Source organism: Helicoverpa armigera, chromosome 8, assembly GCF_030705265.1.
Source record: "Helicoverpa armigera isolate CAAS_96S chromosome 8, ASM3070526v1, whole genome shotgun sequence".
NCBI classification, from domain to species: Eukaryota; Metazoa; Arthropoda; class Insecta; order Lepidoptera; family Noctuidae; genus Helicoverpa; species Helicoverpa armigera.
Window position 1 is genome coordinate 12719731 of NC_087127.1, and position 12611 is coordinate 12732341.

Consider the following 12611-nt stretch of genomic DNA (forward strand, 5'->3'; position numbering starts at 1 on the left):
ACAAGATTTTATTTACTGGTCAGTTTACATTAACTAGTTAAGACTGTAAGAACAAAAAAAAAATATTTAAACACTAGAGTTTACGGAACGGTCACTAGGACTATTCCTTTATCAATTGGTTATTTGGAGCTCGTCTTTTAAACTAAAATACTTAGATATCAGTGGAAAAATTATGTACCTTTGGTTACGTATTATCGTAATTATCATTGAGCAAATACTTTAATTAAGACAATGCTACTGATGACTACTGTGTGATACTATTGTCGCTTGACGTATGTAAATAGCAAATATCCGCTTTTATTCCAGTTTGTACCAGAATTCATGGGCTATTTTATCCTATGTAGTAGTAAAATAATAGAGAAGACTTAATGGTAGTGGTCAGCATTCACTATTGCCCGATTCCCAAATCGATTAATTTTATTACTTATACTTTTCCACCAAATCAGGTACCGTGGTGGCTATAAACATTTTTGGAATACCTCAAGAATATGTTCTGTGGTGACAGATGTAAACTAATGTTGCAATTGGTCAGTTGCAAAATATTACGAAATCTTTAAAAAATATAATATCAGGTCAAAATAATAATTATCTGACATTCTTCCTTGCAGTGTAAATAAGAATACTTTTGTGAATGGATAGCGTCAACAATTATTTTAAGCTTGTTAAATTGAATACACATTTCGTATCTTTTATCAAAGTTAGGGCAAAAGATAGAATTTAGTAGGGTTCTGTATATTTAAAAATATATTTATTTATTAAGTATCATCGGTTAGGTCCACTGGTCCACTGATGCACAACTAAGTATGTGTTTGACTAGTCACAAAGCCACACATTGTATCCGTTGGAGGATGACTTTTGAAATGCAATGAATATTTTTTTTACGACCAATACTTTTTTACAATGAATATTTTTTTAAACACGAAACCAGTTTTAGTATTGCATTTTTTAACAACCCCCAAACAGAAGATGTTTGTTGTTTAAAAAGTCTGTATTTGTATTTTTTGGGTCCAAAGTGCATAAAATTTTCTTTTAAAATCATCCAAAACTGTTGTATTAGAAAATTGACCTAGAAACCCGTTCATGAGACTCTCACAATATAATTTTTATGTGACCAGTTTAATCAGTAAACTACTAGCGCCAGCTAAGGAACTTAGTTCCTTAAAAGCTTTACAGCAAGTCGATCTAAAGTTTACCTTTCAAACTGAAACAAGAATAATTGCTTTCATAACTTACGTTTACGAGTTATTCTCGAGGTAATTACAAAGTTTTTTACTGTTCTGCTTAATTACTTTATTAAGAGCTGTGATGGTTTCCAAGAATTTAATGGAAAAGAGTTTCTGTTTCAATATTTTCGTAATTTAATTACAGAATAAGAGTAATTGTTAAATGAAGTAGAAATTGATAATTATTTATTTTCTCGGAAAAATGTTTGGTGTAGAATTAAAGTTAGAGTGGACAATAAAATTGTCTTTCGGGGGACCCACAAGTTATTCATGTAACAATCAGCATGATTCATAAGAGAAGGATAAAATTATACAACACCCAAATGAAGCAGAATATTTATTTGTTAGGAATATTAACTTATTTTTCTTGCTTTTCTTTATTTTCTTTCTGTTCTGTTTCCACGTTTTCAAGGGCCGTATCTGAAATTAAAGAAAAAAAAAATTAAATATGTTTTGCGCCATTTTATGTACAGCAATTTTGGCCTAGTCCCGAGGCCTCGACGTCCCGAGGTCAAAGATATTGTCATATTTATTTATTAGAAGCTTAACTCATGTCGTTTAGCATAAGTCTCCCGTATATACCCTACCCCACCCTTGGCGACTGCAGCTACCTAGGATTTATAACTGCAATTACTGCGAAGTGACCACAAAAAGTTTGAGGAGGACTATACTAACCGTGCTGCTCCAAATCGTTCCACGGTTGTGTATCGGCTGACACCAGTAACACAAACAGAGCGTTTGTTGTTAAAGTTACTGCAGCCACAGTGAAGAACATGATGCGCCATTGTATTTGATTTTTCTGAAACATTCAATATATTAGGTTAATCCTATAGAAGAGACAATAGAAAAGTAAATAGATAGACACAACAAAACACAGTGGCGGCCCTAGCCATTGCGAGGCTACGTGCGGCAGGTCTATGCGAGGCCCTTTGTCCTACGTGAAAAGTATGTGTTGCGAGAGTAAGCTGGTGTTTTGATTAGCTAATCGTCATGTTTGAGGAGAAATGCTCAAGTTAAACAAATTAATAAAATTTATTTTTTACTACAGTTAATATTTAAAGAATCACAAACTTAACATATATTGAAATGATGATGCTTGCGACTTTTCTTAAGACTAACTTCTTTAATTAAAGCAGAATAATCGAATGAATGAGCAAGATCATTTTCGATCGAAAGAATAGCAAGGGCTGAAAGTCGATCTTGTGTCATCGAATTCCTTAAACATGTTTTAATAATTTTAAGCCGAAAATAATTCGAAAAACTACTTTTTCGATATTATTATTGTATATAATTCGGATTCTCAAGACTATTTCGGTAGTGGGATAAATTTCAGTTAAATTATTTTCTAATATATATATTTCAGCACCGAGATAATATTCAGCTCTTCGTATAACTGATTCAGGGCCGTCTCTAGCTCATGTAACGCCCGGGTGCAATCATGACCCAAGCGCCCCCTATATATTGAAAGATTGTGACTTGAGTAGTACGAACGTCGTAAATAAGAAAGTTCATACGGAAAGTAGGAGTTATTTTCTTGTTAATAAAAGGACTTAAAAGCGGCGCTACCTTCTAGGTTCGCCTAAAAAAGGATGAAAAAAAGAAAACAAGTGGAAAGTAAAACCTAAAATTGTATAATAAACAACAGTGCAGGTCGCGAGCGTAGCGAGCGCGAAAATTTTTGAGTTTCGGGATATAAAAGTAAGGAAAGTAAAACACCCGCGAGCGTAGCGAGCGCAAAAAATTTTCAGCCTTGGGTTCCTAAAGCACCTAAGCTTGTATAATAAACAACAGCGCAGGGTGAAGTTGCGAGCGTAGCGAGCGCGAAAATTTTTGAGTTTTGGGACATAAAAGTACTCTAACTAATCAAGTTAAATGCACTGTCAAGTGAACAGCCGCGAGCGTAGCGAGCGCGAATTTTTTAAAATTGTTTGTTTAAGGACTCTCAAATTAAACTCGGAATTAATTATATTTTTTTTTATATTAGTGTGGGTTGTAGCGCGAGGCCCCCCTAAGCGTGAGGCCCTGTGCGATGGCACAGTTCGCACACCCCTAGGGCCGCCACTGACAAAACAAAATATTTTAAAGTCGGTGACACAATCGGCGGTCATATAGCTAAAAGCTCTTACAGATAACAAAATATATATAATAATTAACAAAAATTGTATGACATTAGCTTTAAAAATAGTGTGATTAACTATAGTGTTAAATTTTTGCTTAAAACCAGACAAGGCTGCTTTAAAAGGTCATGTTATCTGTGCGCTTTCAAGAGAATTAACTTACGGAGAAGAATCACTAAAGATATTCATTCATGTATGATGTATGCAAGACAGCAAAAATTATAGACTTCTTAAACAAAAACAGAAGAGATTTTTCATAATAATAAACTGAAAAAGTAGTCATTACCATATCAGTGACGACGCGTGACACGAGTACAGGTAGCAGCACAGTGCCAATGTTAGTGAGAGTGTTGCCCAGCGTCATGAGAGTGCCGCTGAAGTTTGGAGCCAAGTCGATGTGATTCACCTGGGAATAGGAGAAAATATAGCTTTTAAACAGTGTACCTATATTTTTTTTCTAATTTTACTTAAAACACTGCGGCTTAAAACACCTGTCTTCTCAAGAATGAAGGTTCGATTCCAGGTACTTTCTAAGTGGATCTTGGATACCAACGATAGAGTAAAACTTGGACTTTAAGTCGGCAAGCGTGATTAACTATTATTCCTTCTTTTACCATAAGGATCTGTACCTTGCCTTAGTAAAGCAAAAGAGCGATTTATTGTGAATGCTAATCCTGTTTTACTGTGGTTTGTCTTCACAGTACATTTTAGGCAACTTCAAAGTCTATTCGTAAGTCAAAAAAGAAAGCTTTATTCGTAAGTTTACCATCCAACCGACGTGTATCGCCATGTGACATCCCATAGCGCAGACTAGACATAATACTGCGATCACTGTGCTTGTTGTGTACGATGCGCAGATTAGTGAGATTGCTATTCCAACTTGAGCTGAAATTGATAATAATAAACAAGTAAGATGCAATCTAAATAAAACAGTAAGTAAAGGTGAAACACAAAATACAAAAATAGTATAAAAGGCAATTTAATACTCACAGATGCTATTGAAAATTCTTCGCGCATTCTTCACAGACACGATTTTTCTGTTAGTTAGGAAGTCTGATATCGTTCCAAAGGCAATGCTTGTGAAGAAACTAACTAAATATGGTAAAGATGATAGAAGACCGCTCTGAAATCATAACATCAATGCAATTATCATCCATGTTCTTTGGATTGCAGGTATAATTACATAGTTCTGGAGTCCTGACTTGGCAGTATAAAAAAAACAGCTCCAAGTTAAATGGCTTGATAATATTAGTCAAAAGGTCAAGAATCTGAGCCGGATAATATTTGCAAACTACTTACGCTTTTGACGTTGATGCCAAGAATATAATGAATATAGGAAGGAACTTGAGTGAAGTAGAACACAAAGGTGGTACCAGCCCCAACATGTGATGCTAGCGCACCCCACATCGGCCTTGAAGTCATGATCGCTTTCCATGGTATTTTGTGTCTCTGCAATAAAATAAGAATTCACTTTGAAGACAATTTTCTGATTATTATAACTTGGAGAAACTTTTTAAAGGTTTATTTTACCTACCCTGACTTTTCCATCATCAATGCGACCCAAAATGTAGTTCTTTTCATCGTCACTAATGTTTTTGTGGTTTGCAGGACTTGCTGCCCCAAAGACAGTAAGCAGCAGAAAGAAAGCTAAGCATATCAGACCGACAGCCCAAAACGCTGATGGCCAACCCCATTTAGTTTCACTCAGAACACCAGACAGCTGGAACCCTAATACTGTTCCAATTGTTGAACCTGGAAAATTAACGTCACCATTTGTATTATCTGAATGAAAGTTAGATAAACACTTATGTTTTTTATCTTCTTGGACATTAGTTCTATAGGGACCTCGTTATCTTACGTTGTATGTAAATTATCTACGTTGATAGGTACATTTTTATCTTGTCCAGTATTAAATTGTCACTGATAGTGAAGTTCTTTATTCTCTTTATTATGTTCTTTGTAGTGGAAAACCTTTGTCTTTTGGTATTGTTATATCATTTGCTTTTGTGAATTTGTTTCGGTTCAACAAACTTGCCTCAGGATAACGACCTTAAATTCATAGTTAATAATATATTTAGTTACCTGTGTATACGTAGCTAGTTAGAGAGCCTCGCTCACTTACGGGAACCCATTTTGCCAACAAGTTCTGGATGCTGGGATAGACTCCAGCCTGAGACAAGCCTTGAGCTATGCGGCAGGCACAAACGGCTTTCCAACTTCCCTACAGATATAAATATTTTCATTAATACTTTTTAGGAAACCTAAATATATTCTTCAGTGATAAGAACTTACCCATCTGATAAGCCATGGAGCCAAAATAGAAACTATTCCATTGACAAATAAAGCTATTTGCATCGGTATCTTGCCACCCCATCGTTGTACTACCATCCCCATTGGGAAGGTCATGATGCCGTATCCTAAAAAGAACGAGCCTAGAACCATTTCTTGAGTTGATTTTGGCCAGTCATATGTCTGAAAAATGAAAAACAATATTTTTTTTTTAGATGACTTTATACATTTTTAGTGCCACTTGTTAAATAATGTTAAATAATGCTGTTATTGATATTCCAACTTTTTATTGTACAGACTTATTTAATGTTTTAATTTCAATAGCAATGACTTCTAATGGTAGTATAAATACTCACGCTGTAAGATTGATTAGTATAATCTACTACTGCAACTTCATCAATGCTCATATTTCCTACATATCCATCGTTAATATTATTTTCTGTATCATTTTTTCCATTTTGGAGATCTGTATTATTAACCGAATTGTTAATTTCGGTTGTATTTATGTCTAAAACTAATTTATGAACACTAGGACTAGTCATGGCAACAACTGTTACTCCCATGTGACCTCGTGCTATAAAATTAACCGATAGACAGAAGAAAAATATAAGTAGCTGAATGTGTCGAACTCCATACCCATAAGGTGGTGGTTTCTCTGGATTATCTGAAACAGATCATAAAACATAGCTGGTTAATCAAACAATGACTGTGAGGTACAAAACGTTAGTGCATTTTATGATGACAGACAAAGAGAAATGCAAGCAGAAAACATATCGTACCAACCACATATAAAATTGGGAACAGAAGAAAAAGGTAAGCAAGGAACACAAACTTTTGGGAAAGTTCTCTAGATAATTTATCAGTACGGGGATGAGGTATGACAGTGTAGACAAAGAAAGGCAAAATTAATCACATAAGTAAATTTTTATTTTTATATTCAAACTTACCAGCAATCAAAGGTTTTGTGGGAACTTTACTGTACTCATATTGAGGTGATTTCTCGTTCATACTCATCTCACGTTAATATTTTGCTTCCTTCGTAGCTTGTATTTTCAAACAAAGCCAGACTTCGAATGATCCTGCTTGAACTTTACTGCATAGACAACACATTGTTTTGCAATAGTATAGAGTTAAGAAGTTACTAGATGTGGCATGTGTCATTTTGTGGAATGAATGATTTTATAAAATCTACCTTAAATCATTTCAAGTACATTTAACATACTGGATTGTAAATTATTAATGACGAAGGAAAACTTAAAGTTTAAAAAGTCATAAAACTGAGAAGTAGTAGTAGTAATACACCAGAGCATCAACAAACATAGTTACATCTCACATTTAGTTCATTATTTAAAGGATTTCAATGTTAAAATTTTTCGACATGTAAATTACTTAAAGTATCCCATCTATAACTTTCTAGCTCTTTAGCTAGACGATATCTTATCTAGTTTAAAACAAGCATACCAAAACCTTCCACCAGACTCCCAATGATGTAACATAAACAAAGAAATACTAATGTTATGTAAAATGCAAATAATTTATCTTAAAACTAAAAATAGAAATAGGCGTGGCTAGAAATACAATATTGAAGGTTCAATACAATTTAAAGCTTTCACAAAAAGATACTGTCAACCCAATTTATTGAACGTCATTTCACGCGTCATTACTGCTTACTTATTATTTTACGAGTGAGTTCAGTAAGTTTATCAATTAACGAAAATGTGAACGTAAAATATTACAATTTATCTCCCGTTTAGAATCTTACGAAAGTTTATAAACTACCTAGTAAATTGATAAACTTACGGATCTTGTTATTTTCAGGTGACATAATATAAAGTTTCCTGAAGCTATTCACTGTTTTTGGACCTGAGTAAGGCTTTCGACTCTATGAATCATGACAGAATTACTTTTATATCACTAACATAGGCTAGCCGATTTTTGGCGCGAATTCGCTCAGATTTTATACGCACAACACGGGTTGTGTTGAAATAAATCTGTCACGCTGTATTAGCTGTCGTTGTTTCAACCAGGATTTTTCAAATGTTGTGGAAAAACTGAGCCTAAAATGTGTTGGTTTGAAAGCGCTGTTAAAAGAACGCAAGTTCATTTGTAACTTTTCAGAGCTTGTTACTAATTTGTCATTATTTAGATACCCGTTTTCTCGATAACATGTCTTTTAGACACTTTGTATGTTGTTAAATTAATTCCATGTATGACCCGTAACTTGTGTTTTCTTACTGCAGTACAAAGTGATTGCGTTTGGTCACAAACAAATACTGATTGGTATAGACTACAATTACTAGTAAAGTATGATTTTTGTGATAGGAGTGAAAGTCTATTAGTAAACACCTATTTTTCAGGTAAGAGGAGTGAGTTCGATTACAGGTCAGGCGATAACTCTGTCACTGATGTAACTGTTATGAAAGTATATAATTACTGTATCATAGACCAAATTGCTAATTCATGCTTATTATTATTTTAAGTCAATATAAAAAGGCCGAATGTTTAATGAAACTCAAAGTTTTGGCATTGTTTTATTGTTTTTCTTTCGTTTCCCTTTTCTGTTTAATTTCGGCATCTTCTAGGCTCGTATCTGAAAGAAAAGCAAAAAAGAAGTTAAAGGCTTTTCGAAGGTGGATTTCGTGGTTTTGTCATCTATTCAATATACAAGACGGACACATACAAGATATCCTACATTGTCTACGTACTCATTTATTTCATAATGAGAAATCTCACCACATTCATCGACATCATTCCACGGTTGTGTGTCAGCAGACATCAGTACAAGAAACAAAGCATTGGTCGTCAAAGTTAAGGCAGCTACCGTGAAGAACATGATCCGCCATTGTATTTGATTTTTCTGGAACAAAATAAATATAGAAACTTGAAAGAAATCCAAATCTTGTTGCAGCCTTACCTTTTAAATGCAATCAAATTTTATGGTGCTAACATTGTTGCTCTTTTTTTACAATATTCAAAAAACCGCAATGGAATAGAAAACAATATTCTGTATTTAAAATTCATCGTCAATTACATCATCATCATACAGCCAAACCATCCACTGCTGAACATATAGCTCCCCCAATGAATCCCAATCGTCCCGGTCATACCATCCCGGTCTACTATAAAAATCGTTTTGCTAATTTGCAAAGAGATCAAACTCTTAGAAAAAAAAAATACAAACCATGTCAGTTACAACATAGGACACAAGTACGGGCAACAGCACGTTCAAAATGTTCATCAGCGTGTTGCCTATCGACATGAGAGTGCCGCTGAAGTTAGGAGCCAAGTCTATGTGGTTCACCTGGAAATAAGCAATTTACCAGTTTTAGTGTCGAGGTCATTTCTAATACACAAGCATTTTTGAGGACGCTCAATAGGTATTTTTGAGGTGGAAACAAAGGATATAATTCCTCAAAGAGGAGCAGTAGCACTGGTAGGAGATCTGAATTTAGTTGGTGACTGTTGACCATTTCAATTAATGTTAGTCTACTTGGTGGCAAGTAATTGAGAGGACTATTTGTAACAAGATCAATGGCAACAATGATTTCTAAAACTCCATGATTTAATATGCATCAGGAATAAAATTCTTACCATCCATCCAACGTGCATCGCCATGTGGCATCCCATGGAGCAGACCAGGCACAGAACTCCTACCACTGTGCTGGTTGTAAATGCTGCACAAATTAGTGATATCGCCACTCCAACCTGAGCTGAAACAGGTAAGATTTTGGTTTATAAGCAAGTGATCATATTTTGAATCAAATATGTGTGTTATGAAAAAATCGATATGGAAGAACAACACGTGCTGAGATGACCCCGAATAAGAAATTAGAATCAATACAGGACAATACTGTGTACATTGGAAATGTTTTGAATGAATATCTAAAGTTTTATATAAATAAAGTACTAATATTGCCTACTAAAGTGACAAAAAAACAAATGATGTAGTAATTGAAAACTTCAAGCCTTACTTACAAATGCTATTAAATATTCTTCGCGCGTTTCTGACACTTATGATGTTCCTGTTGGTCATGAAGTCTGATAGTGTTCCAAATGTAATGTTTGTGAAGAAACTCACGATGTAGGGCAAAGATGACAGGAGACCACTCTAAAATTAAAATAATATTAAAAAATTAAACTCAACCTTTTCGAAAACCGACGATACTATATGAGCAAGTCCAGAAATGGCACTGCATATTATGAAAATGCTCTTACAAGTAGGTAGTAAAACATAGTAGACGAAAACTTACGCTTCTAACATCAACTCCAAGAATATAATGAATGTAAGATGGCACTTGAGTGAAGAAGAAGACGAAGCTAGTTCCACTGCCAACGTGTGTCGCTAGTGTACCCCACAACGGCTTCGAACGTAGGATCGCTTTCCATGGTGTCTTCAATCTCTGCAACGGATAAAACAATATTTTTATTAAAAGTTCCTGGTGCATTTTTTTACTACGTTTAATATTAAGTGACCAAAGCAAAATATTCATCATGTCACCCTAATTCTCCCAAAATGAAAAAAACGTTTTTCCCTCTTCGTTTTCCATGCTTCTCTGCCTGACGTCATCTCACCCGTAACATTTTTTAATATTGTCTTAACTACTTATACCTACCCTAACTTTTCCATCATCGATGCGGCCAAGAATAAAATTCTTCTCTTCATCGCTTATACTTTTGTGAACAGCAGGAGATGCAGATCCAAATACAGTCAGCAGTGCGAACGAGATGAGGCAGATCAGACCAACAACCCAAAAAGCTGACGGCCATCCCCATTTTGATTCACTCAAAAAGCCAGACAACTGGAATGCTAGTACGGTGCCAACTATTGAACCTGCAAATAATTAAATTATTGTTGTACTAAATAATAAAGCTGAATGAGACTAAGACCTCAATTTACCACAAACATCCTATATCATCGCATACTATGCTATCTTATGAGGTAGCTCCAGCAGGTACCAGGTTATCTTATAAAGCTTTCTAGTATTTTCATTCTATTTTTTTAATATTTCTACTGTAATTTATGAATTAACTTGAATTTCACTCATTGTGATTGTTAAATAAAGTTGAACAAATGCCAGACTTTGAATATTATGATAGCAAGTAATCATAGTCTCGTTTGCTAAAATAATATTAAGGGGTCTAATGAACTTATATCAGAAGGATTTTACGTGTACTTATCGCTGTTATAACAAGGTGCTGTGCTCTTATTTAATATGGTATTAAACTGTCACTTTTGAGTGCTAAGTCATGATTGTCGTTACCTAATCTAACTGCGCACATTATTTTGTCTGCTAAGAAAACTGTCTGTTCCTCTATTTCTGAATTTAAATTATTTTCCAAATTACGTGGTTGACTTGTTCTCCCATAATTTGCTAAATCGATACAACAGAGATGGACACTGTAGCAGCACTGTAGCATTTTGTAACTACCTCTTGGTAAAACTCTTTAGAAAAACTGGACTACGAGTTCAATGACTTAATTTGATAAGATTACTTTCACCAACCTGTGTAAACATAGCTAGTCAAAGACGCTCTCTCGCTGACAGGAACCCATTTAGCTAACAAAGTCTGGACGCTGGGATATACTCCTGCCTGAGACAATCCTTGTATTATACGACAGGCGCATACTGCTTTCCAACCACCCTAGAAAAAAACATCATATTTCATAAATACTTCTGTAGGAGAAACAAACTTTTTATTTACTTTACACATGGCCAAGTAAACTAGCGACTTTTATTATAGCACTTATTGTAAAGTCCATTTCAGAGGACTTTTTGGTTATTAGTGAGCCTTCTACGTAATCTTATAAGCCAAAGAGTATGATTATTATATATGTACATTTATGTTTACCAATAGATTGACTTTTTTATGAAAACTTACCCAGTTTGTAAGCCACGGGGTCAAAAGAGATATGACGCCGTTGAAAAATAAAGCAATTTGTAACGGTATCTTGCCACCCCATCGTTGTGCCACAATTCCCATGGGGAAGGTCATGATGCAGTATCCCAAGAAGAAAGCGCCTAATACCATTTCTTGAGTCGATTTTGGCCAGTCAAATTTCTGAAAAATTTATGCAAAAAAATGTTGTTATAGGAATACCTAATCGTCGATTTCAGCAGTATGCATTGGCGTTAAATAGTTACTAAATATTGTAGTGTATTCATTTTAACTCAGCGATTCAATTACATACTCACTTTGAAGGGATCCTCTGTAGAATCCATTGAAGGAACACCATCGATACTAATATTACTTGTTGTGATATTCTCAATATAATTTGTATTTGTACTTGTATGTGTATCTAAAGCTAAAGCATGATCTCTTGGACTAGTCATAGCTACAACAGTAACACCCAGATGACCTCTCGCTATGAAGTTAACTGTTAGGCTTAGTAAACATATTAGAAGCTGAACATGTCTCACTCCATAGCCATAAGCTGGTGGTTTCTCCGGGATTTCTGAAATAAAATAAGAAACATTTGTTACAATAGTAAAATAGATCCTTAGTACTAATAGAAAGATTATTAGGAAAGGTCAGTGACAAACTACGCCTATATTTGTTTCTTTAAACCATTACTAACTCAAGAGGCACCTGATCATTAATTCATTAATATTAATAACAGAAAGTAAATAAAATATCGTTAATCTTTACTATTATTATAAATGCTGAAGTTTTCTGGCTTTCACATCAAAATTATTACTGATTTAAATGGAACAAAGTTAATCTAAAGCCTGAGAAAGGAGTTTTAACTGGATGCGGGAAGTAATTCTCTCGGAATTTGATAAGAACCATAGGGATCAGATGATTTTCTATAAATATGTGTATTAAAAACTTGCCTGCTATCAGAGCTTTTGTTGGAACTTTGCTGTACTCATATTCAGGTGCTTTTTCGTCCATTCCCATTTTTGAAATTAATTTTGAACCAGTCTTTTGAAACTACGTCAGGCAAAGAGTGATACTTTACTGGATCATTTTACTTAGGTGCT

The 12611-nt window shown here is 34.6% G+C and overlaps 1 protein-coding gene across 1 annotated transcript; it reads right to left on the reverse strand.

Moving 5' to 3' along the window:
- Nucleotides 1–1547: 1547 nt before the first annotated feature.
- LOC110379713 (uncharacterized) lies at nucleotides 1548–12611 on the reverse strand. Its single transcript, XM_064035823.1, has 21 exons — nucleotides 12462–12611; nucleotides 11823–12082; nucleotides 11509–11688; nucleotides 11133–11271; nucleotides 10243–10460; nucleotides 9880–10029; nucleotides 9605–9737; nucleotides 9221–9339; nucleotides 8811–8930; nucleotides 8363–8486; nucleotides 8163–8219; nucleotides 5986–6293; nucleotides 5633–5812; nucleotides 5423–5561; nucleotides 4875–5092; nucleotides 4640–4789; nucleotides 4331–4463; nucleotides 4107–4225; nucleotides 3627–3746; nucleotides 1899–2022; nucleotides 1548–1643 (listed from the first exon to the last, which is right to left on the reverse strand). Exons 1-21 carry the CDS (start codon nucleotides 12526–12528, stop codon nucleotides 1582–1584), a joined length of 3120 nt encoding a protein of 1039 aa, XP_063891893.1. The 5' UTR covers nucleotides 12529–12611; the 3' UTR covers nucleotides 1548–1581.